General features: G+C 39.7%; 1 protein-coding gene across 1 annotated transcript in view; it reads left to right on the plus strand.

The window, feature by feature from the left end:
• ush2a (Usher syndrome 2A (autosomal recessive, mild)) overlaps positions 1–26,952 on the plus strand; it is a 192,969-nt gene that overhangs the window by 21,543 nt on the left and 144,474 nt on the right. Inside the window, exons 6-19 of the mRNA XM_065953099.1 lie at positions 1,523–1,658; positions 4,685–4,748; positions 5,537–5,638; positions 5,756–5,945; positions 7,765–7,979; positions 10,087–10,308; positions 12,902–12,995; positions 19,739–19,934; positions 20,269–20,399; positions 20,549–20,756; positions 23,933–24,216; positions 24,806–25,031; positions 25,311–25,448; positions 26,912–26,952. The exon at positions 26,912–26,952 is cut by the window's right edge and continues 140 nt beyond it. Of these exons, the coding sequence (XP_065809171.1) occupies positions 1,523–1,658; positions 4,685–4,748; positions 5,537–5,638; positions 5,756–5,945; positions 7,765–7,979; positions 10,087–10,308; positions 12,902–12,995; positions 19,739–19,934; positions 20,269–20,399; positions 20,549–20,756; positions 23,933–24,216; positions 24,806–25,031; positions 25,311–25,448; positions 26,912–26,952 (2,247 nt within the window). The remainder of the gene's footprint in view (positions 1–1,522; positions 1,659–4,684; positions 4,749–5,536; positions 5,639–5,755; positions 5,946–7,764; positions 7,980–10,086; positions 10,309–12,901; positions 12,996–19,738; positions 19,935–20,268; positions 20,400–20,548; positions 20,757–23,932; positions 24,217–24,805; positions 25,032–25,310; positions 25,449–26,911) is intronic.

The raw sequence follows: 26,952 nt of genomic DNA on the forward strand, positions 1-26,952 counted from the left end.
ATTTACATCAGGCCTGACAACTGCCTCACATCTCCCCAAGAGCCACATAGCTCTGGCTTAGAGATTCCTAAAGAGGGCCCTTCTTCTAGCTCCTTTTCTTACAGCCGCTCTCTGACTTTCCTTTTTATTCCTCCTGTCTCCCTTTTCTTCTTTCCTTTTTTTTCCACTCTTATTCTCTCCTGTGCTTTCTCCTCCGCTCTCATGCACTTGCCAGTCTTCAATCAGCCCTCATGAAAGTGTCTGTCTGGGCGTCTTAACTATCCTCTGAGAGGCAGACACTTGTCTGGGTCTGCCTTCATCCCCTAAAGGCGTTTTTTGACTTGGACTTATTTCCCTCCTCACACCTTTTCAACTTCCCTAAAGAGCTGACAACAAGTGAGAGCGACAGGGCAAGATAAACATGAGGGAAAGAGACAGGAAGGGAGATGAGAGGGGGACGTTGTCGGCTGAGAGGGATAAGATGGTAAAGATGGTTATGAAAAATAAGGAGAGAAAGGAAGCAAATGAAAATGAGGCGAGGAGACTCAAAACCAGAAAATAAGGTGAGGGGGTGACCTCATGAGGAGGAGAAAGGACAAATCAAGAGCAGAGGAGAGACGGGAAAGATGAAGTAGAAGACGGGGGACTCTAGTTAGACAGGCAGAGTCATGTTTATCAGTGGTCCCACAGTGTGTTCCACACGATTTAGGGATGAGCTAAAAGGAGAGAGTAGGACAGGGCACATTAAAGTTTTAAGGGGGAGAGCCCCTCTTATGGAAGTATTTTTCTTTTTGCCTGGGTTTGATGTGGAAGTGAGCTGCTCCTGCTTTGACGATGTTGTCGGCTGTGCAGTTTTTAATATTCATGCAGCAGATCGGGAAAGGAGAGAGGAAAAGGAGTGGAGAGGAGATTTTTGGTCAAACAGAAAGCTAATTTGCGGCTGAGGCAGTTTAGCCTGAGGCTCTTTTTTTGCTACTGGGGAAATGAGCTGGAAGATTAGCTGTATGTATAATTCACACACACACACACACACACACACACACACACACACACACACACACACACACACACACACACACACACACACACACACACACACACACACACACACACACACACACACACGTGCAAAGGTATGCGCAAATACACAGATGCATACACAGATGGACACACATAAGCACACACAGAGCAGCCGCCAGTCTCTCTGTGATGTTGTGTGTTTCAGCAGAAACCTGCTCCTTGGCCTTTGCTGCGGCAACTCAGGCTGCTCAAATTGACATGCTCCAGTGTGGTGCTCTTAATAGTAACCAGTGATATGTCATGTAAATGCTTTTTTTTAAATTGATCATCTTTTTGAAAGTTCCATCCTTCCAACCCTGATCAAAGGTCCTGGAGGACTTGGTTCCAGGCGGCTCTGGACAATTGAAACAGGATGTTTTGTTTAAGATTACCCACTGTGTTAATCTGACAAAACCCAATGAACACAAAGCCTGAGTCTGTTGTTGTCAACACAGACTAACATCTCAGTCTGACTTATTTCCAGATCCATGACAGACGTGTGAGTCTATTCCTGGATGGCCTCGAGGAAGATGGGACACCATTTGACACACAACCTCTGGCTTCCAGGCTATCTGATATCAGTGAGGATGGTGCCATGTGGGTGGGACTCAGCTCTAATGGTAAAGACTGTTGCATGATTATCTTTGTTTATATGTTAGCTGTAAAAGGTTTTACTGTTGTGGAGATGCAGTAGATACAGATTGACTTATTCTCCAATTAATCAGTGGTAATGCATTAGCATATCATTTTTGAATGAAATACATCAAAAGGAACATAGTCATAAGCTTAGTTCAAATGTATTATTAGTAATCAAACTGTTGTCGAAAACCTAAATGTCTGGGCCATGCTTTTTGGAACTTCAAAACATACCCACAGTCCGCCTCAGAAACAGGAACCACTACTTCAAGTGGAGTTAAATGGCCTCTTGGTTTATCTTGTCTGTATATCTAAATATGGTGTCAATGACTGCTTGACTTTTATTCTCCTCCCAGCCTTTATCCCCTTCAACTACACATCTGTGATTGATTGGTGGTGCCTGGAAACCCTTTTAAAGTCAATAGGAGAGAAATTGAGAGAAATATGATATCCGTTCATCTTGAGGGTGATAAACGAGTGTTTTTCTTCTCGTTTATCAGACATTGATCCCTAGTTCACAGCAGGTAGCATCTGATCAGCTGAAGATCACAACAGTGGTGATCAATACAAGTGATTGGCTTGGGGCAGAGGAAAAGTATGTGTGTGTGTGTGGTTGTTAAACCTGGGGGCTGTGTCTAGAATTCTGATCAGTGTATTGATTATGCGTATGCTGATCAGATGTATTGATAAACAACAAAGTCTGTTTTAGGAGAGGACCCTACTAACTGAAAACGGTGTGTGTGTAGGCTACAACAAAGAGTTGTTAAGATAAAATGATCAACCCCAGAAGTGGCCGGTCACAAATGCATGATCAGTTTAAAAAAAAAAGTTTAAATGATATGGAATATGCTGCTGAATTCACAACACTAATAAATACAGTGAAGTTAGTTTTGTGCATTGGTTTGGTCAACTAATTTACAAGTTTAAACAAACAAATGGGTCTTTAAGTTAAAATCTTGAAGATGTTTCCACAGGACACAAGAGGCCTTCACAGACACAAAAGACTTGCAGAAACAATGCATTGTGTAATCCTGTTGTTTCATCGCTGATGTTAACTGCTTTGGCATTCTTCACCTTCTTGCAATTGCCTGGAGCTGTATTAACAAATGACTGCTACACTGATGGTTTCCTGTTGCTGTTGATTGACATTGACTGCTAATGTGTAGCAGACACATTCTGTTTGCCAACAAAGTTAGTCCTGACATGAGTCTGTCAAAGTAGCAGCTCAAAAACAAGACCCGCTCATTTTAGTTCTCTTTTGTCAGCGGAGCAGTTATATTGCAGAAAGTACTGAAGGCAATAGAAAACATACATGCACCTTAACTTCTCAACAAGGTGAGAACTCTCCTTTGTTGGCACAGGTTTAAAATATTGTTTATGGCAGGGCTGGTGAACAAGAGAGAAAAAAAACAAGATAGAAATTACACATAACTCTTAGTTACCTATATTAACTGGTTTTAGTTGTAACAACACAAAAACACAGAAGAGGAAACTAAGAGCGATAGATCTCAGAAACTGAAACACAGAGAGAGGAGACAGAGACCTACACAGAGACGAGAGAATTAAGGCTTATACCTTGCATCATCCCAGTAACAATAGAAAGAGTGCTTTTCAGAGGAAGCCATAATCCCATTTCCACACGCTAAAGAAATCCTGAGCCAAAGCCTAAGGCTGCACAACCACACACTGTTCTAACACACTTATATCCCATAACACTCGCTCACTCTGTGTCTGTTTTACACACAGATACACCCCTCCACCCTCCAACCCCCAACACACACGCTCACATTGTACTCGAGCCAAACATGGCAAAGCCTCTCTCAAATGCAAATATACATACACACACTCATACTCTCTCTTTCTCTAAAGTAAGGATGTTTTTTTTTGGATACACACAGTAAAGTGTCTAACACACACACATATACACTTTCATAGACAAAGCTAGAGAGAAGCCCAGGCATGGCAGGGCTTCTGTGGATTCTTAGAGACGTTTATCTCTCTTCTAAGAGTTGTTGTCAAACTAGACAGAAGTTTGTTGGACACTACAGGACTCCAGCTCTCTTTGGACCTGTATCAACATCTGTTTTGGGCTCTTATGTTCCATCACACATTGTCACATACTGTGTGAGGAGATGTGTTGGGGACCTGACAGTTTTCAGTAATGTGTTTGATGGTGTTTCTTCTTTGCAGTCCAGTATCCATGTGTGTGACCAGAAGTTTTAAATAATCCTGTGCTTGATAAGGAGACGGTAGTATCTTGATAAATGTGGAATTTCCTGTTGCAGTGGGATTTTTGAGGTACAACTTCACCAACTACCAAGGTGCATGAAAAGTGAAAGGCTTGAAGAGGTCAAAAAGCTCCAGAAACACTTGCAGGAGTAAGATCAGCAGATTAACAAACTAAACCGACGCGTTTCGGGTTTTGGCCTTTTCCTGTTGAACACATTTGCAGCTCCTGTCTCCCTAACATTGTCATGATTATTAATAAAGCTTATAAAAGTGATTGGTTGGTTGATTTGAGCATATAATCCACCTGCAGCGGTATTGATCACTGATGTATTGTAAAGAAATGTAAGCACTACAGATGTTTACTAATAAACTGAAGTTTACAGATCAAAAATGAGACAAAATAAACAACTTCAAAAAGACTCAACAGTTTAAGCTTACAGTACATTTACTGAAAAGTCAGTTAGCACTCAAAGCCTCACTGAAAATGGTAGTACCTTGTTATCCTTACACAGACCTTTTTTAGCCTGTGCCTCAAACTGAGCTAATGAATTTGTCCTTATAAGCCTTGCTGCTCTCTAATGGGAGCTGTGGCCGATCCTGTTGGGCTTTGTATCATGAACGTGGCCGTTATAAGCAGCTGTGGCCAGCCTCACTTAGCTGGAGTCGAGAAACTGATAAGATAATCTGCTAAATACTGTGAAATCCTCTCACTTACTGCCTTCAGTGCAAACCCATTACCACCACCTTTATGTTCTTTTCTCTTCTCTTTTCATCTCTCAAGGGTCTCGTCAGTTCATTGGAAGGATGCAGGACTTTAGATTTTATCCTGCTACTCTGACCAACAGGTAGGTTGGATAGTGTGAGGTAGAAGACATGTTATTCATGAATAAAGAAAATGTGTTGAAAGAAGAACGATGGAAACTGTGATTGACACATCATAAGAGGGCAAGTGATAGAGACAGATAGATTGAATAGATGAGAAAGGGTTAGAAATGAGGAGAAATACACAAAGTTACTTTATAGATTAAAGTGACAGGGGGAGAGGAACAGTAAGGAGAAAGAAGGGGAAGACTAATCGTTGCATCTTCAGATCCATACTGCTTCCAGAGGATTTTCCTGAGAATCCAATACAAGGCAATTAGTGTTTTGCTTACCAGTGATGTACTGCACACAGCGAGGACTTTGAGCTTACAAGTTACTCTCATCAAGATTAGGATAAGACAAATGTGAGATTGAGTTTTTAGTTTATGTCTTTGATTTTGCAATAAAAGTTCAGTCAAAAGTAGCAGATGCCTAAAATTGTTATCTTCTCACAAATCTTTTTAAATTATTTATTATTTCACCCTGTTGGATCACTACTAATTTTCATCTGCATGATGACTCCACAACTAACACTTCATAGGCAATTTAAAAATTGCTTTTATATATATCTTTAATGTGTATTTTGTTATCTTTTAATATTTAACAAAGCTGGGTCAAGTAAGGGTTATTAATATTGCTTAATCATAAGCAACATTTGACTTAAAGCTAAATGATTCTTAACTCGACTTTTCCTGTTTCCAATGAAATATGCATTTTAAGAATCTGTTTTGTATTATGGCTAAAAATAATTGACTGTTTCTTGTTTTTACAGAGAAATAGTGGAGGTGTACTTGGGGGTCTTGCCTGAGCTCCATGCCCAGTCTGAGTGTCGCTGTCCTCCCAGTCACCCCAGAGTGCATCCTTTAGTTGAGAGGTAACGTATGTTCTCCAAATCTTCAGTCTTCAGTGTTACTGCGCTCTGTTTAATATTCTTGCATTTTTGTTCAACATGAGTTTATTTATCTTAAATGTTAAACTTCATTTTTCACAGATACTGCATTCCCAGCGGTGTTGAAGACACCACTAATGATCGAGTCTCAAGACTCAACCTGAATGCCCACCCACTCAGTTACATCAATGATCAGGACATGGGCACCACATGGCTCTCTAAGATCATGTCTACGCAGGAACTGGACCAAGGAGTCACTATTACTGTGGACTTTGTTAATGGACAATACCAGGTAACCAGCATGTTATGGAGCACATATTGTATTATTCCACAGTAATAATAAACAGTCCAAAGGTTTTCAATGAACTCATCAAATCAATATTTTTTGTTGATTTAGGTTTGCAGAAACATTCCTAGGACTGTCTGGTGTATAAGATGCACTTTTAATACCATTTTTTTAACCTTAAAAGTTTGCTGCATCCTATATACTGGGGGAACTAATATACCAGTATAAAACATGAGCGCCACCATCACACATTGCACGTGAACTGGTTTGAAAATTCTCCTCCATTCATTGTTTATTTCAAGTAGTGCTGGGATACAGAGCGTCACAGACCAGGCTGGCAGCACCACTTGTTAACCTATTTTCTCCCCCATTAGTTCAACATCATGCATTTAAAGAAAATGGTGATATGCTGTTCAGTATATAAACCGTGTGGAGTAGTGGACTGATTGAAAGATTACTCAATTCAATTCAACGAGTGACCAGTGGAGATGGGCAGCAAGACATGCAGGCTTTCATTCTTTACTACACAACTTTCACTGTAGACTGAGAGCTGAACTACTGTACTTTAGATAGTAGAGGTGCAAACGCCACAAGGTGAAAACACATGGTACTAAAAGAGATTCACAGGGGTGCAAACATGTCACCTTTCTGTGAAATTCGCCGTTTTGGATCCCAAATAGGTCATTTAAAGTACTTCCGGGCCTTATAGCCAATCATTGCAACACGGTCGAGACAGACCGCAAGAAGCATGGAACATGATTCAATGAGTCGCAATGTGCAGCACATGGCTAATTTACATAATGTTATTTTTCTCTCTGGGAGACCCCCAAAATCAGACTGCGTCTTATATACTGGTATATAGTTGCATGAAACACAAATGTCCTTAAAAAGTGGTGGATTTGACAGTAAACTTTCTTTGTCTTTGAGTGTACAGTTGAAATGTTAACAGTCAAACACTACAGAATCTAGCAGCTTGCACCTTATTGTGCAGTGGACAGTAGTTTTATCCTCTTTCCAAGCACTGCAATGACAGACGCGGCGAGAGAGAGAGAGAGAGAGTGAGAGAGATTGCTGGATTTGGGCGCTGTTGACACTGTGGCTGTCAAAAGACTCTTCCCTCTTCTCTCTGAAGTGTGTGTGTGTGTGAGTGTAGGCAGCATTTTGGGGGCTGTCCTGACGTGGTAGCTCGACTCAAGTCCTCAGATAAAAGACACTTTGTGAAGTTGTGGGTTTGTGTGTGTTAGTGTATGTGTGGGTTTGCAGGGTGGCTTAACGCGCTTCCTGCTGTGCAACCCAGTGTCCCATCCCACACTGTAGTGGGGCAGATAACACTTAACACACACACCCACACCTACACACAAACATGGTTAATGTGCGATGGAAAACCACGTGTGTTTAATGTGTAAATACGTGTCTATACACAATATGAGGACTGTTTTCTTTTTTTTATATATCCATCAATTAATTGTATATTATGGTCAGTATAATATTTTTTATAATTTGAACAAGAACCTGGTGTTTATCAACCCATAGTAATATTTGTCTTTAGGTTTGTCTAACCATTTTAATGAGAGAGTCCAGAAAATAATTTCCAATAGAATCGAATATGACAAGATGAAAAACAACAGCAACTCTCATTGTGGTCTGGAAATGACTATAGAGAACAATAACTAAAACTAAACCAACACAAACCTGAACATTTAATCTGTCAAAATGCTAAGATGTGTTGCTTGTCTGTTGCAATGGTTTGTAAATCATCGACAAGTATTCAACTATTTCAAATCTGCTTTAATTCATGCTAATGTCTTACTCCTTTTTCCTCCAGGTATTCTATGTTATAGTTCAGTTTGGTGGCCTCTTGCCTGATTCTGTACTTATCCAAAGACAGAGGCTTGACTTCAGAAATCTTGAGAGTGGAACCAACACAGAGCAACCTTGGGTGGACTGGCAGTTTATGGCCAGAAATTGCAGTGTCTTTGAAATGAAGAACAATGGCCGTTTACTGAGACCAGACTCAGTCAACTGTTTGCAGCTACCCAGGTTGGTTGAATTTGTTAAAGGACCAATGAAACAGTGATGATCTTATTATAATCGATAAAGGTGTGTCGAAAAAGTACCTTAAGAAGTTGGTTTGTACTTTCATAGCTAAGACCTTTTAGACTCATAAAGCTTTTGAAAACTGTCAAATAACATAAATTATTTTAAGAATGAAATAGTTTTATAACAAGTTTAGTTTTTTAATTTACATCAACTTGACAAATGGTTGATCTTTCAACTTAAAAAACATCCTAAAATGTTTAAATGTGGAAAAACTACAAATTAATATCTATTTGGGGTCTTCTTTTCTTCTAAGTAGTGCCAAATTGTCCAGTTATTAACTTTGGGTGGTCATGGCCTCTTTAAGGCAGACATGATTACACAGAAATGACTGGAGTTTGTGTATGTGCTCACATGCCCAAAATATAATTCAAACGAAATCAAAGGCAATCAAACACACACTCTGGCACTCTCATAGTGACAAGGTTTGTAACGCTAAACACCTACTATGCTGCCTTGGCAGGTGACCACTAACAGGCTTTAAGTTGGCACTGCACAGAGAACTGGACTTGGAAAAAACACACAAACAATCTTGCACACTAGATCTTGGCATAGCAGCTTGTATCAAAGCCTTGGTTGGCTCTAGATATAACAGGTATGAATAGATCACAGATGATGTAGTCTCTGCTTATTTTTCACTTGACTGACAAATGATATCACACACAACCTCTCCTGGCACAGTTATACATATTAGTCATATTGGCATGAGAGCAATTGAACCTCACATTGGCAACATTATGATACACTCTGTGACATAAGTGGTTGATAATTATATCAAAAACAGCACTGCCTTTGATATGGCAGGATTAATGTGTTTTTTTCTCTGCAGATTTATTTAGTCCTGCAAGAGATATGGCCTCCTGAGCCTGCTGAGGTGTCGGGCAAGATACATTTAACACACCTCAGTCATTTCAGGTGTTTTTATACCAGTCAATGACAGCACTGCAGGAGTGCAGTTAATAAACCCTTTGCATCTTGTCTTTATATACAGATAAACAAGGAATCAGCTATTTTTTGAGAGATAAACAGCATTACACCCACACCAATTGAAGTCAAGTCCTTGGAAAAAAATGTAAATGGATAAGGTTATACACTGGCCAGCGTTGTTTTTTAATAAATTACAAAATAAATGAAATGAGTTGACTTTACCATAAGCTATTTAGCTATAGCTGTAACAATAAAATAGCTTTGGGTGCTCCTGTTGAATCATGAATAAAACTGTTACAGCTGAAGAGTCACTGTCAATTCACAGCTCCTTTGAAAAAGGAAGTGTTCAACAAATATCAACAACAGAGCCATTGTGTGTTTAACATACACAATCTTGTCGACATCTTTTTGTCCACTTCTGTTTTGTTCTGCCTGTGATGTTGGCTGCATATTAATATTATTTTGTTAATATGCATACCTTTTTTTTGGAAGACATTTTTGGGACATTTTGCCTTAATTGGATAGGAGAAATTTTAGGAGGAGAGAATGTGGGATGACATGTAGCAAAGGGCCGAGGTCGGATTCAACACCATGGCCGCTGCTACGAGGACTACAGCCTCTGTACATGAGGCACACATCATAACCACTAGGCTAACCGGTGCCCCATGCATACATTTCTTTTAATTGTTTTGTGTGTTGATTAGAATGCAAGTCAGTTTGAGATAATCAGGCATTCCCTTTTAAATTCATTGAACTGCTCAACTTTATACAGACACTACAGTCCTTGATGAATCATCCACAGGTTTGAATCTTGGCGTCGGCCCTTTGATGCTTCTCTGCCCTACTCTCTACATCCCACAGTTCCTGTCTCTCTCCAGCTGTCCTGTCAATAAAGCTAAATGGCCAAAAAATTAACCCTGAAAAAGGTTTTTATGTAGCAAGTTGAAGCAGATTGTCCATGTTAGATGAAAAACTCAGAAGTATTTAGATGACTAGAGATTATTTTTTATTTAGATCTGATCAGAACTTGATGCTTTAGCAATATTGTGTCTAAACCATTTATGCAAATTACTGGATGATTGGAATTTGAGTTGAAGTTTTTTGGTTCTTTTCTGTGTTTCAGAGACGTGCCCTACTCGGGAGGTAACATCACATTCAGCCTGCTGACTCCGGAGCCAAACCTAAGGCCAGGCTACAATGACTTTTACAACACACCTGACCTGCAGAAGATGGTACATGCCACCAAGGTCAGGATGCACCTGAGAGGACAATACCACACCAAAGCATCCAGGGTGAACCAGCGACACAGATACTATGTCATCAATGAGATCACCATTAGTGGCAGGTGAGGAGATACACAGGAAGTTTTCATCTGGATAGGTAAATAACAGGTCTTTTTTTAATCAGTATCTTAAATAGAAACACACTTAAGTGTTGATCCACTTTTTGTGTTTACAGCTATAATTAGTATCATCAAAGGGACCTACAATATTTTCATATAGCCCCTGTCACTTGTCAGATTTTTATTGAAGCTACATAATAGGTTGTTAGAAACACTTGAAGATCCTTTTAGTCCTGATTTGTAAAAAAAAAGTGTGAACACAGTTCAACATCTATAAAATATTTTTTGACACAGACTGTTGAGTTTCAGCTGAGCGTTCTGAGACTAATTGTGAACACATCTCTTCATTAGACTGACAGAGTGACTGTTTTTTTATGACTGTGGTAATTATAGGATTATGCAGGAGGCAATCATCTCTAACTCTTTCTCTCCCTCCCTCTCCCTCTAAGCTGTTTTAATTAGTAGCTTGTTACAGTGAAGTAGGAGAAACAGAGACTTAGAGCTGCTGAAATCTCATCTTCACATTCTTCATCCCTGCCTGCCTCCTCCCTGTCTGTCATACTTCTCCCATCTCTCTATCTCTTCCCTCTACATTCTTTATAAAGCGTGTAAACAGGCTTGTTGGCAAGTGAGACTTCACTGAACTTGAGTATGAGTGTTTTAGTGACATATCTTTTCTGAGCATTTTTTTCGATCAGATTATGTTTCACTTACATTAGATACTACATGATACATGTGGCCCACAAAATGTAACCTTTTACATCAAACTTTGCAGAATTTATATAAAGAGCAAAGTGTTTATAGCTTGGTCATTATTAATTGGCAAAACTTAATTTTAGTCTTACTATTTTTACTTGACAATAAACACTTAACATTTCTTTGTCATTCATGTACCTTAGGTCTTGTTTCTGAACACACATGTATGTAGGTAGCAATAAACTTACTAAAAGCTAATATCATCCCAGCCAGTTTATATACTGTAGCTTTGATAGGTTTTTATTTCTTATTAGAAATACAGCGTCAGCCTATTTGGGAATTAGTCTTTAAATGTACAATTTAAGTGCTTTATGTACTCATAATGATGTATCAAGATATAATGCAATTTTAGTTTGGCTTGGAAGAGGGACAATATATATTAACCACTAAGGTCTTTCTTCTTGTTGTGTTTAAGATATCAAAAGATCCTGTGGAGTTAACATTAATATTATTAATGGGATATAAGAGCATGAATCTGAAGGCAAAGGAAGATAATACTAGGCTTCTTATTTTCTGTAACAGATCCATGTTTTGTACTGTCAAAACTTGTGAAAATATGTATCTCTTTAAACACACTTTGTGACTCCACAAGCTTTTTAGTGATGTTAATGTCTCTGAAGGGACTGATAAATACTTCAAATCAGAGCGTAAATGGCTTAGTAGGATGTTTAACGTTCTTGGCGTTCTAGCTTCTGAAAGCTAACTTTCCGCCACCAGTTGGTCTCCACCAAAACACGTCATCACTGTACGAACAGGAAAATGGTCATTAGAGCTGTAATTTCTGGGTCTTCTACCTCTGCACTCTTGACTCTGCTGAGTCTACAAAGAGTTCCTCAGCAGTGGCTCACCACATACAAATAGCTGTTCTTTTCAGATGACAATTTCATGTATACTCTCTGCCAACCGTCCTTAACAAACAGAAAATGTAAATGCTTTTAGCATTCTACCTTCACTTGACATGTTTTATGCAAATGGTAAAGTTTAAAAAAAAATTAGGCTATGGCCATATCATGCAATACCACCATGTATCAATACGAGAAACTATAAAATACTACATTTTCTCAAGAAACAATTATTTAATTGGGGAATCGTCAATTGTCTATTAAGAGAACAACGGGTTAAGGGATACACAATGGGAAAAAAATGTAAGCAAGGGAAGGAAGAGAGAGCAGAAGCTGTCTGCTACCTGTTATGCTGCTATGATCATTCTTAGGATGGCATTTATAAATGTTTAATGGAAACTTCCTAATTGCTCTACAGTGGTTTCATGGACGGGGGATGAAGGTGTGGACTGAAACCCTGAAAAAGGAAAAGCTTTTGTAATGTTTGCTTACCTTTTATGATTTGCTTGTGTCCTTTGTTTGTGTTCTGCATAAGTCTTACAACACAGAGAAAAGTGCTCCGTTTCAAATTTGCTCAACTCGACAGTTGGATTCTTGTAAAAAAAACAAAAAACTCTCCACTCATGGACTCCACACCCAGCCTAGAACAAAACTTTTGCACAGGTCCGCCATTTTTATTATCGATACAGAGGAGTGATGTCTACGGGGAAAACTCAGGGGGAGCTCATTGGATTTAAAGAGACACACACACCAAAATGGAGCGTTCTGAGAGAGCTGGTTTATACAGGGTCACAAACCTCCTCTGGTGCTTGATTGATTCAGGTTATATTTTGAATAAAGCACAGCACGGATGTTTCATTTAGACCACAGGGGACTGTTTGAAAAGGTGGAAAATGGCTATAATATGTCCTCTTTAAAAAGAAAAAACAAGAAAAGTTTGCAAAATGTAGTATTGCGGTCCACGCAGTAAATTTGCTCTTCTCTTTGTCTCTGGACAGATGCGAGTGCCACGGCCATGCAGACCACTGTGATACCAGTGTGACTCCTTACCGCTGTGTGTGTCTGCCTGAGAGCCACACAGAGGGAAACAATGTAAGTAAGAAACATCTTATCATAAATCTGGTTAACCATTGTGATATAACCCTCATATAGTCTAGTAGTGAACATCATACACTTACAGTTTTTATTCAACGTTGTAAGAGGGTTGTATTGCTACACACAAAAAAAAGACATACGAAGAAAAGCCCAGTTTAGTTTTCGCTCACTTCCCAGTAATCAATGGGCCTCATTCACCAACCGTTCTTTAGACAAATTTGTTCCTCAACCCTACTTACAAACGTTTTGATTAGATTCTGGGATTCACCAATGTTTGCTTACGCGGGAGAATTCACTTAGGAATACTGTTACGCTCATTTGAGAGGTGACCAGCATGTGTGAACACAAACAGCCACAACTGAAAAGGTTTCTCCTGCCAGCCCCCTTTTATTATTTTTCCACAGTAAGTCCGAGTGAGCGGATGTGAGGTTGCAGAAGGATATAATCAGGAGAGTTTACTTCTAGGGAGTGGGAGGTCGTGGTAACGTTTGTTCCCTGCGATAGGCGGACGACCATAGGCTGTATTCACTGGAACACTGCGATCTGTGTTCACGTAATTAAACGGCTCCATTATGTTTTCTGTTTGCCTGTATGTTCTTCTGTGTTCTTTTTTGTGTGATTTGTGACAAAGAAACAGCTCAGATTGAGTCCCCTGGTCTTCTGCATGTTTCGCTCTGATGCTCAGAGCAGAACCAGCGGTCTCACACACTCGCTGATCAATATAATTATGATGCCATAAATGCAAAAAGTAAAACATAAATAAATACTGGGATCTGAATATCAGGTCATATCGCCCACCACTAGGTGAGTTGAGCATCAGTGTTAACAATGGAAAAGTAACTGTACCTCTCATTGCTCTCAATGCTTGAGATAAACTACGTATATCAATTGTTTTAATCGATTTGCCAAAATAATCGTATTTCTTTTGGCATTTGATATTGTTTGTTTCTGTAAACAGTTACCTCTTACGTCTTCTTGCATCAACAGTTGCATTCCCAGTTAAATTAAATGTATTATAGTACAACTAGAACTCACACACTGGGAAGCTGCAGAGTGCTGGCTTATGATTTGACTTCAGTGTAGTTTGATGTTAACCGTCGCCTCAGGACCAGACCTTTGCTTGCAACAAAGCTAATAGAACTTGCCAGGTAATAGTAGGCATCAGCCCAACAAGCCTCTAGCCGTTCAGCAGTGAAAAGTTCAGTATGACTGCTCCACCTCACTGAAGCACAGAACAGCCTGCATTATTCACTACTTATGTATCATTCATACACTGGCATCTTTGGATTAGTGCGTGTGTGTGTCTGTGTTTCAGACAGAGGCGACAAAAGGACTTCAGTGGAAAAGTACAGCTGCCAACAAGCAGCTGTTCAATTGGTTGTCTTGCTTGCTCTCAAACACAAACACCCTCCTACACACACCCTTGTATTTAATAGTTTTTGTCTCACATGATAAAAGTTTTCATAGAAAGCACTTTTACACACACAAATACACAAACCCCAAAACACACAGTCTCAATAATTGTACATTGTCAATTTACCATCTTGCAGACTAATGCTGGAAAGAAATCTCTGCCCCTCCTTTTGTCACCTTTCTGTTTCTCTTTTATCCACTTTTTCCTCTCTCTAGGTCCCTATTCCACCTCAACCACTCCTCTCTGTCGATCACTCCCTCTCTCACTCACACTCTGTCTTTCTCTCCCGGGTCTCACTTTAAATAATGCCTCAAATCGACTAGAACAATGACATTCCCTCAGCATGCATCTCTAATCAGCTCTCTTTCTCTCTCTGTTTGTCTTTCGCTTCATTTCCCTCCACTTCCCCTCTCTCTGTAGTGCCTCGTTTTCTAAGTATTTAATTTATCCCTGTTTGCTTCTTTTTTCTCATGTTTCATCCTTCTACGTCCTCCATCCAGTATTTCTTACCATCTTGTCTTGTTTTTCTTTGATTCTTTTGTTCTCACTAAGACATGTAATAGTTGTTTTGTGTTATAGACAGGCAAGAAAAGCAGGCTACAGCAATATAGATATATTTAGGTGTGTTAAGTTAAAGCAATCTCTACCAGACTTTTTCTTATGTGAATAATATAAGCGAGTAAAGGAGTGTGTGTTAATGGACCGGTCTTTTTGTGTGATCATCTGTGTGTGCAAGTGTATTTGATGTGCCGTGTGCACTTTTCTCTTGAACCTGTCCATGTCATCTCCCTGAGTGAATATTCAGGACCTTTCTTCTGTCTCTGTAATATTGGAGCATAAAAGGCTGCTGGGAATATTAGCGTTTAATATTGCATGCGTTCTGTTGACTCGGATTGGCCTAGCACCATGACGGATGTTGTACTAATCTGCAGAATTTCCACAGTGACATTAAAGTGACAGAAATGCTCAGACATGTGTCAAGATGATCAACGGGGGCCTCAGAAGACACACTCTTAAACTCTCACTCACACACTTTAACACACATGCACACACACATGTACACACACACCACCACTTTCTCACTCTGTCTTTTGATTCTTTCTTATGTGCACTCTGTGTCGGACCTGATCTCTCATTCTGTCATTCCGTCTCTGTATGCCTCTCTACAGCTGATGGATTCAGTCAAGTCTGAAAGCTATATCATACATTCTATTGTACACCAGGTTACACACTTTATTTTCAGCTGTACAATGTCTTGACTGTATGGATTTAAACCTTAAACATTGTTGCAAGCCAGCTTGTGGGTTTAATATTTCTCACCCAAAGGCACTATAGCTTGATCACACTCATGGCTGAATTGAAAAGGAAAAAAAGGCTGTGTGCTCTGTAAACTATCTCCTCTGACATCTACCCTGTGGCAGCAGTTACAAGCATGTAAAATACCTGTAAAGAAATAATCAATCTTGTTGCTGATGTTCTCGTCTGCTTCTTTACGTAGTAAATGGACGTTGATATTAATTTCAGTCAGTTTCATTGCAGGCTAAAAACTCCTCACAGGACCTTTAAACTCGGGGTTCAGTGTTCCATTAAATAAGAAGAGTGATAAGATTATTCAGCAGGATTTGATTTGTTTGACATATTTATATATTTAATACATTTATTTGTGTTTCTCTATTTGAATCTATGTGTGTGATTGATGTTGATGGATAGTGACGTTAAGTAGCATTGTGCAGGATCTCTGCTGCTAAAGTTTGCCTCAGCAGCAGATTTTCACTTACGCTGGGGTTAACCGGGTTAACTTAAGACACGCACAATACAGCACAGGTGTGTACACACAAACGTGCTGTCACACACATGCCAGTGGCACGACCTTTCCAGTTAGAGCGTGAAATTGGTCATGGCATTTAGGATAAGATGAGTTTCCCCGGCAGATAAGAACACACACCCTCACACAGACAGACACACACACACACACACAGATGCTTGTGACAGGCCATCTGAATGTCCACATATCCATTAGAGTAGCCTCCACACTCAGCAGATTTGGTCAAAACATTCAGAGTGAATATAAGATGTTTTCCTTTACTCTGCAAAACAGTTCAGGCAAACACAAACACACATGCATGTTTTGTATGCATTGAAACAGACCTGCAGAAAAACATTTGGTAAGCTCATTACAAAGTATTAAAGCATTTATTTTTTCACAGACAAATTAAGATTTTTTTTATTTTGAAAGGTAAAATCATAATTTCCAGTAAATGCTGCTTTATCTACTGATTATTACCGTCAATATGGTCTCATCCAATAGTTAAAAAAGTCAAGAATCAGAATGAAGTAAGTTCTTACAGACTTACTTTTTCTTCAGAAGGATGGACTTATTTTTTACAATGTTTTTTTAAGCAACATTATACTGTTCACAGAGCAGGCATTTAGCAGAAAGATGAAAGCAAAAAAATTAAAATGATGTACATAAAATCCATAGTATGTGCTGTGCTCTATTGCTGCTGGAACTGTGCGTGGATGATGGCGCGCCATCAAAACCTTTTGTATGAAGAAGAGAATGGACGTGTGCAGTTTCCTTTTAACTCCCAAACACCGCTCCCTCGACTAATTAGCAGGCTGGGAGAGAGGGAAGGTAACGCAATGTTGAATGAAAAGAAAAGAGATAGAAGAAAAAAAAACCTCTCCCTTTCATTTGGTATGGTAATATTTCCCGCTCACATATGAGAACAAGCAGTTGGGGGACGGCAGAGACAGGGGGGGAGCGAGAAAGGGGAGAGGTAGGAAGCCAGGGGAGATGTACAGAGTGATTTGTTTTTCAGAAAGCCAGGAGATAGAAAAGGAAGGAAGGGTGGGAAGATGGAGGAGGAACTAACCACATCTCGCTCTTTAACTCGTCCCATGTGGATGAGTTGAAGAGTGTGATGTAGTGAGAGCTGTTCAAAGTGCAGAAATAGAGGTACCTTTGATATGTGAAACGTTTCGGGGCACAGAGCAGCAGACAGGCATCCACAAAGACAGATGGGTAGAGGGGGGTAAAGCAGCATGGACAAACTGAGAGGCGGTTAGTTACTCAAGGTGTGACATCAGATACAACTGAAGCCAAATAGCATGACTGACAGCTGAACAGGAGACGCACAGAACTAACAGGAACATGCAAACATGCTGCAATCCAGTGGAATTACATGTCCCAAGACACACTCCTGCTAGTGCGTTAAGGTCTTTTGTATGCGTTTCGTTTTTCCTCATTTGTTTCTATGTTGGTGTGTGTGTGTGTGTGTGTGTGTGTGTATTATGTCTCAAGAGAATCCCATGCTGCTTCATTAGATCCTTTTAATAATCACCCAACTCTCTGGACGCTGTACAGACACACACACACACACATACACACACACACACACACACACACACACACACACACACACACACACTCACAATATTCGAATACAGAAATTTGCAGACCCTTTAGAATCTAAAGGTTTAGATCTTGATTGTTGTTTGGAGAGCAGGTGTATTTTTCTTCCTGAATCTTGTTTTTAAATTAGCAGACTGTCGACTTCTCCTATCCGTTTCCCAAATGTTTGTCAACCAGGAAGAAAGGAAAATACAGAAAAAGAGTAAAAAACACAGTAAAGAAACTACAAAATAATACTGATTTCCAATGTCCAAAGTGTAATAATTCCTAATATGCAATAATAACTAATATGCAAAAATATCATGATAAATAAAACTGTAGCAATAAATTAAACAAATGTTACAGAATGGTGTGATTGTCTGTAGGTGTTAATGCAGTGATCAGTTACAGAACATAGACACCCATAAAGATAATCAGTGGAGTTTTGAACTAGTAGAACTATGGTACTCTATGGAGCAAGAGGGAAAAGTTGTCAAATACTGATAACAGTTGCATTTGATACAGTGTGTTTGTTAACTCTTTGGCCTTGTCCTGGTTATAGCAACACATGGAGCTGTTTGTCAAACAAAAAATAAATGAATGATCTTGTTCTTCCTTTAATGGCCAATATCTCTTTCTCATAAACTTATGGATCGTTTTATATGTGATTAGTATCTCATGTCGCTTCAGTCTTACAGTCTTCATTTTAAAACCCTAAGAGATCTTTTTAGAATTCCTGTTCACATCAGTTGCCTGCATGTTTTCTCTATTCCCCTTTTCTCTAATATACAAAACAGGAGCATTTCCCCCTGTTTCCATCCTCACTATCCCCCTCCCCCTTTCTGCCCCTGCCTCCCCACCCTTCTTTGTGTCATACATAATGGGTCCAGTGCAGGCGTGCATGTGTCACACATGGGAGGAACTCCTGTGTTTTTTAATACATTTTTAATCCTGCCATTTGATGCCCCCCTTGTCCACCATAATTTGTACTGACTGCTGAACAAAATCAAAGGGCTTGTACTTGCTGTTTCTCGCCTCTGCTGCTCTCTGCTACAAAAAAATGCATTTTTTATATCACTTTTTTCCCTTCCTCCCCCCAGACACACACCTTGCTATGTTTATTTTGACATGAAAGTGGCCCTGTGTGAGAGCTCTGGCAGTTTCAAGTCACTCCTCATTAGCAGTCGGATTCCCCTATGCTGTGTGTGTGTGTGTGTGTGTGTGTGTGTGTGTGTGTGTGTGTGTGCGTGTGTGTGTGTGTGTGTGCGTGCGTGCGTGCGTGTGTGTGCGTATGTATGTATTGGCCTCTTATTATATAGTAGAGAATGCCTCTGTGTTTCCTATTCAGTAATGTGTATTATTCTTCTCTCTCTTTAGATTAAGACTTACACGGACCACTGATTTTTGTCTCTTTATATTTCCTCCACACTCTGATTCTGTCTCTTTTTCTCTGTCATTCATTGTCTTTGTTCCATAAAAGCAAGGGTTTCATTGTCATGGGACAAGTTTGACATACACGCTTGCGCAATTATTTCCAGTAAATGAGCAGTTTCTGATATTTCTTTTATATGTCACTTCCCAACATTAATTTCTTTGTATATCTCAAGTCAATTTGTTTAAACAATGCTTTTGTTTCAACCGGCAATGCATTATGTTTTTGCAATGCATATGTAGATGTTGTATTCTCATTGAAGGTCATATGCATTAGATTTTTTTCTAGATATTGCTTTATATGTGGGTTCACATGTGCATCCTGCTGCATCTTGTGTTGTATTTAATGTAGTTAACAAAATGCTCATGTGTTGTGTTGAGAAGCTTCTAATTAATTGAGTAAATAATAATTATGATATTGCATCCCATCAGCATGTTAGTTAACAATACATTTATACATATATTATTTATTTATATACACTGTGCGTCTTTTTTGTACAGTGTCAACGCTGTACTCCCCTCTTCAATGACAAACCGTTCAGGTCAGGTGACCAGCTCCAGCCAATGAACTGCAGAGCCTGCCAGTGTCATGGCCATTCCCTCTCCTGCCATTACGATGTTAGAGCTGATGATCAACCAGATGAGCACTATCGAGGAGGAGGAGGTGTCTGTGACAACTGCATGCACAACACCATGGGTACAATGTTAACACAAGTTTGCCAAACACATTCAATAAGAACTTAATAAATAAACAAAATAAACGTTTAATCAGTAATAATTAATGAGCACTTTGAAAGAGTTGCAAAACAGATGTCATTAGCCTTTTGATGATTCTCCTATCATTTTTTAGTTGTGAGCTGTTCATGCTTTGCTATTTTCTCAAGTTGTAACGTGTGAGTCACTTATTCAATTGCGATGTGAGACTCCCAAAGAGAAAAATGAGATTTAAACGTGGATGTTTTAAGTGATGATCTCAAAGGGAGTTCTATTTATTTCTTTGACTTTTCTGTTTCTGTCTCCTTCACTCTCAGGAAAGAACTGTGAGCTGTGTATAAGTGGGTTTTTCAGGCTGGAGGAATCCGATCCCACTTCAGTTGATGTGTGTCGGCCTTGCCACTGTCACACTACTGGAACAGTGAACGGCAGCATGGAGTGTGACCAGGTATACATCAAAGATAAAAACGAATTGTTGATGAGGAGGAAACCCCTTGTTGCTTAAATTGAGATGTTTTTCATGTTTTCAAATCATTTAAAAATGTTGACTTCTCTGCCTTGTCTTTCCTCTTTCTACCTCTGTGACTTTATCTCCAGGTCAGTGGTCAGTGTCAGTGTAAACCTGCAGTAACAGGCCGTCGGTGTGCAGAGTGTTTGACTGGTTGGTATGGTCTTAAGGCCTCAAATCCAAATGGCTGTGAGCGTTGTAACTGCAGTGACATTGGCATCATCAGTACCTCAGCAGGAGGAGATCCCAGTTGCAAACAGGACACGGGACAGTGTCAGTGTAAACCTCATGTCACAGGTAAACAGGAAACTGTGGAACCTTTTCTTTGTGGGTTTCTTTTTTTGACAATACATTTGCTGGTTGTTTGTATGTACAGTCTTGTTTTGCTCTCTAATTATCAAAAACTATCAAGTCTGTTGGTGAAAAAACTGACTAAAAACTTTCCAATGGAAGTCAAACACAGATTGAGGTTCATGACATCAACAATAACTAATGCAGGCCCAACAACCTCACCCTGCATTCAGGGTTTAGGTAATATTTGTTTGTTTACACAAAGGCCCAACAGGGGACATGAGTTGGAAATTTGCGATAGCTATATACTCTTCATGCAGCACATCAGTTTCATGCTTTCTATTGAAAATATGTTAAATTGCATTGTCCCTATTAAATAATAAAAAAGAAATATCTATATAATGAAAAGAAATAGGAATTTCACAGTATTATTTAAAAAGTATCTTCAGACCAAATATTTGAGTACAGCAGCACACACCTTAGCACCAAAAGTTCTTTGAATGGGTCCCTAAAATAGCTACTCTAATAAATGTCTTACTTTATTTGGTAGCTTGTGCTGTCCATTAAGCAGTTACTCTGTTTAATTGTTCAGTTATTGCATCTTAATTAATACCCAGGCACAGCTGCTCATTTGGGTGCACACAAAAACAAAAGTGCATAAACTAAGTGCACGCACAAAAACGGTTGTGTATAAACACAAACATATAACACACACACATATCCCAAAGTGTTTTTCCAGCCAAAATAAACAGGCTTTTCTGCGAGCGGTGCTTCCAGCCGATGTGCTTCTCTTTGTGATAAATGGTTTCACTCTCTCCCCTGTGTGTCTTTGAAGAGCAGGCTCGTATGAAATGCAAAACCGGCCAACGCTCCCCAACACAACGCATCATAGTTATCGCTAAGCCTCCCTATCAAGGGCCCGCGGATGTGCGTGTGGATGCGGGCATGTGTATATGAACTTGTAAATGTGTGTAAAATGTTAATGTATATGTAAGAGAGAGAGTGTTATCGTTACTTTTGTCTTTATCTGACTGTATCGTATGATTTCAACTGTTTCTGTGCATATGCGCAGAAACATGGCAGCATATGTCTTTATGGGTGTTGGTGTATGCACGCGTGTGTGTGTGTGTGTGTTTCTGTGTGTGCTTCCAAACAAGGACTAAGCTTGTGTTTAATTCTCTAATTCATTGCCAAGTTGATTAAAACAAACTGCTGCAGCCCTTGTATTTTTCACACTTCTCCTTACAAGACCCACTTTCTTTCTTTTTTTTTCGCCCTTGTTTGTTCGGTGGCTCCCACAGGTATTTTTCAGAAATGAGATTTGATTATGGCAATTTATTACCGCCAAGCTGATACTTTGAGTAGAGCAATGGCAGGCACGCTTCAGAAGGATGGAATTGAAATGTGTGCACACAGACGCAGATACACACATGCAGACACGTGCACGCTCATAACAAGGTGCCAGGGTGCAGTGTGTACATAATAGTGTTTGAAATGGTGATGCATGAGCCAGTTAACCAGCTGGCTACTGATAAAAGGGCCGGGCCATGTCCGAAAACACACACACACACACACACACACACAAACACACACAAACACACACTCATATGCATGCACCATCGCATAAATATATTTTTTCTGTCCTGAACTTAAGTCTTCTAACACTCTTTTTACTAATTCTCACACCTCTCTTACTTTGACTTTTGTTTGTCCTCTTAGTTTTCTGTCTTTGTTGTTCTCTCATGTTTTCTGTAATCTTTCAGTTGTTCTGGAAAGTGTTTTCAGTTTGTAAACAACTTATTTTACATTGTGTGTGGGTTTCTTTATGATTTGTACAGTTTAATTGGTAAATTACAACATAACCCACCGTTGTTAGGGTTGTAATGATCATTATGTCTGCCTGCAGATTTAGCACATGTGGACAGGCACACAACACTTCAACACACACACACACAAGCACACACAATGACACACATCTCCATGGCACTGTTATGAAATATGATCTATAGAGGGAAATATATTCATATCTATAAAATCATTAAAGTGGTCAGACCAGGGGAAATGCCAAGTGTCTGCTGCACACAACCCACTTACCCAGACACACACACACACTCGGTTCTGTGCGCTAACACACACACATACAGGAATGCTCTCATGGATATGTGTGCACATACTTTCAAATCCACCCACATAGGAACACACACACACACACACTCCCCCATAAATGGCCGTGGTGACTGCGTTGCCCTCAGGCATCCATTTAGGGACAGATTGCCTGTCATGGAATACGTATGGCATATTCAAATAAGGCCTGCTCGCTCACACTACATATCATAGTTTAACAAGCCTGATAGCCCAGCACTGCAGCTGAAGCCATAACACCTGTGTTTGTTATTTTATAATCATAATAAACACAGTGAAAATAAATATACAAAGTTATTTTTCACACAGTCAGAATAAAGTGCTGAGTCTAAAGACGTTGGGAACAGAAATATTGTAAGATGTTACCTTTTAAACAAAGTGTTAAAGATTCCCAATAAACTTCTTATTGAGATGATTGGTTAGCACATATTTAAGATTTCTATATTGAAAAAGACTTAATCTTGTGAAAACATATTAATAATGAATTGTTTTGGGAGATCATTTGGATAAAAGAATTAAAGCCAAAGGTTTGGGAACAGAACTTACCTTGTCTTGTTTTTGTACCAGTTGGTATTTCACTCTCATTTCTGTGTTCCTCCAGCCATCTTTCCATCCCTCCATCTCTTCACTTTCTTTCCCCTCCACTCTTTCCTTGTAGTTGCTTAATTTATTTATTTTCTCGCTCAGTGAAATTAAGTGTTTGGCCTTAGGTGAGTGATCCATCATATGTAGAGGGCCTGGCCTTAATGATGGCAGTTTTATACACTCACCCACCCTTTCTTTTGCTCTCGTTTACTCACTCAACACACGTACACAAACACACACACACATAAACTTGTATGCCTGCTAACAGGGAGAGACACAATACTTGTTGGAGAACAACTAAGAATCAATTCCATTTTTTGCTTTTATTTCCTTTGTGGTTCACACAGCTGGTACAACTCTGTTCTCCACTCAGGTTATGTCTAAAATGGTTTTCTCTTTTTCTCTCCCTCCCTCCCTCTCTCCCTCCCTCCCTCTCTCTCATGCTTTCTCCCCAGGTGTTTCTTGTGACCGCTGTGAGTTTGGTTATTGGAACCTGTCCCACCCAGATGGTTGCATCCCTTGTGACTGCGACCCCCTGGGCTCCCTCAGCTCATTCTGTGAGCCTGATGCGGGCCAGTGTGAGTGTAAGCCCGGGGTGGGAGGACGGCGCTGTAACTCTTGTGGCAGGGGTTCGTATGGTTTAAGACTGGAGGGATCCTGTGCCCCCTGCAACTGCTCACAAGCAGGGACAGCACCTGGGACAGACTGTGATCCTTACACAGGGCAATGTGTTTGTAAGGCAAGTGTACTAGTATCCTTTCTTTATTACAGTTTTATCAATACTTACTACAGCCATAGTTCACCTTGTAAAATGGCTGTGTCCAACGATAATCAATCAGTCTACCACATGTTGGAAAAGTTAAGCAGCCTGTCTCTTTAAACTTGCGTGTGCACTGATTGCTAATTATCAATGAAATAAACCTCTGAAATAGATTGAAATGATGACTTGTAAACTTTTTTTAAAAGATCTTTCAGCAAAAAGAGCAAAAGACAATAGCCACCTAGTTTGGATAGTTGAATTGGTTTGTGAAAAGAAAAGAATCATACACCTCATTTAAACATGTTCATAACATTTACCTTCAATTGATACATGAAGAAAAACAATCAAAAAGAAGTTGAAAGAAATTAAGTAACAAATTGAAATGGTAACTTTTTATGACCAAGCCAGCGTCTTATTGGCATTTATTGTCTCTGTTGTGTTAGAAGTCTCTCTATTAGTTGGATTTTTATTTTGTTTTCATGACACTAAATTCACAACTTGTTTAGACCCATCCCATCTTCAGTAGTTTAAACATTCCCCTGTTTGTATTTCTTCTTTTCTATTTCAGGAACATGTGTTAGGCCATAGTTGTGACTCTTGTCGTCAAGGCTTCCACACCCTGGAAAAGCGAAACTCCCTGGGCTGTCTGCCGTGCGCGTGTGACACCAGTGGCACCGTGCCAGAAGGTGTGTGTGATATGTGGACTGGACAATGCCCCTGCCGAGAGGGGGTGGAGGGAGCAATGTGCACCGACTGTGCTCACAACTACTACAACAGCAGTCTACAGCTCCAGAGTAAGATGACACAGAGCTTGAGCCAAATTCACATCCAAGAGTAGTCTTTTATTTAGACCAGCGCTGTTTCACTGGTCACTTAAGAGATGACATAGTCATGGTAGTTCAAATAAAATAAAGTTAATACATGTGTTCTTACTTTAGAGGCATATATAGACACGCATTTGTCTTAACTATATCATGTAAGGATTTTTGTCTGCACATATATTTGGTTTTGCAGTGTTGGAATTGATATTGAAAATCTATTTTACTTGCTGATGTTGCTTTGTGTCCTATCAGAGGGGTTGTATGAGGGATGTGTGCCGTGTATCTGTGACCCCAGAGGAACAGTGGCAGGGTCAGTATGTGACAGCAACACAGGCCAGTGTGTTTGTCTCCCTACACGATCAGGACAGGACTGCAGTGGCTGCCGACCAAGTGAGTTTGTTGAGAATAATGGATCGAAGGCCCCCACTCCTCACCATACACATCAACATATATCGACATAACACACGGGTAGTCACACTCTTTGCTAACAAATTCCTATCTGAAAAAAATTGGCTGCAAAAAGGACAGAATAGCAATTCAGTGTGTGACATGAAACTTGAAAATGTAACTAGACGTAATTCAAGTGATACTGTAACACAACATGCAACTTCCAAATGTGTGTAGATTCATGTTCAGCCTGAGGTTAACCTGGAAGTCCTCTTAACAAGATTTGCAATACTTTGCTTGCACGACATTGTTGAAGGTAGAGTCAGTCGCAATGTTCATTACAGCTTGTAAACACAACATTTAAATTGGGCCCCTCCTCCTGGGTATGATGCACAAAGACTTGCAACCCCTCCTCTTGGGCTCATCACCACCAGACACACACGCCCACTGCAGAACATAGCGTGTACGTTTACTACTCGTGCCTACCCGGCACGCTACCTGAGAGTACTACATTTTTTGCAATGGAAAACCCGATCATTTAGCGCCAAACAAGCTAACTGCAGGTGTTTGGCACCTGCCTAGCCAACAGAAAGCAGGCCAACTCTTTATCCGCGGGAAAGCAAACCCAAGGTTCAACCTCGTTAAGGAGCGAGCTTTATCCACGCAGCATTTTGCCGCGCTATGATTATATTTTCTTTCCTTTACCACTATGTCCGCGTCTGTCATATTCATGGGTTTGAATCACTTTCAGTCGCTGAATTGTATCCACTCCCAGACTCACCTCCGTGCTGTCATTGACTAGGGGAAACACTCCAACTCCCTGCCTCGAGTTAACCAAGACAAAAGAAAACATTAAAGTACAGGCTGAGGACAGGGTCTCTGCAGAAACAGCCACCATCACACATGTATGAAGGCCCATTAGTGATGATTGAACGGTAATGCTTTTGAAGAAGTCTGTAAGTTATTATTTTTTTAGGAAAATGCTACTGACTCTATCTTTGAACTGTTCTTTGGGAATATCAGAGTTAATGGATGATAAATATTAACAGCAAATGTAAGGATTGATTAAACAAATAGATTATCCACAAACAATCTGCATAGATTATTACTACCTGACAAATACTCAATCCAAAAAGGATTCAAGTCATTTCATCCTCTTTTGCATTTGTTGTGTCTATGTAGCAAGTAGATGGCTTGGTTACCCCATAATTGTTTTTTGAAAAAAATGTGTTTCGTTTTGTAAAAATCTACAAATTTGGAAGAACTTGTACATTTAAAATGTATGTTTTGGGACGTATTTAGAAAAATCATTCCCAGATGTATTTATTTTAAAGTTGCAGAAAATAATGGGGGAAGAAAGGAGGGAAACAAAGAAGCAAAAAGGGAAGATCTAAAAAATGATCATGAAGATATACACAAGCAATCAGTTTAATGCTTTTTCTGTATTTGATGTTTCTTCTGTCTAGACTTCTACCTCTTTCCTGATCAGAGCATGTGTGTGGAGTGT

Source organism: Labrus bergylta, chromosome 3 (assembly GCF_963930695.1).
Source record: "Labrus bergylta chromosome 3, fLabBer1.1, whole genome shotgun sequence".
In the NCBI taxonomy this organism is placed as follows: domain Eukaryota; kingdom Metazoa; phylum Chordata; class Actinopteri; order Labriformes; family Labridae; genus Labrus; species Labrus bergylta.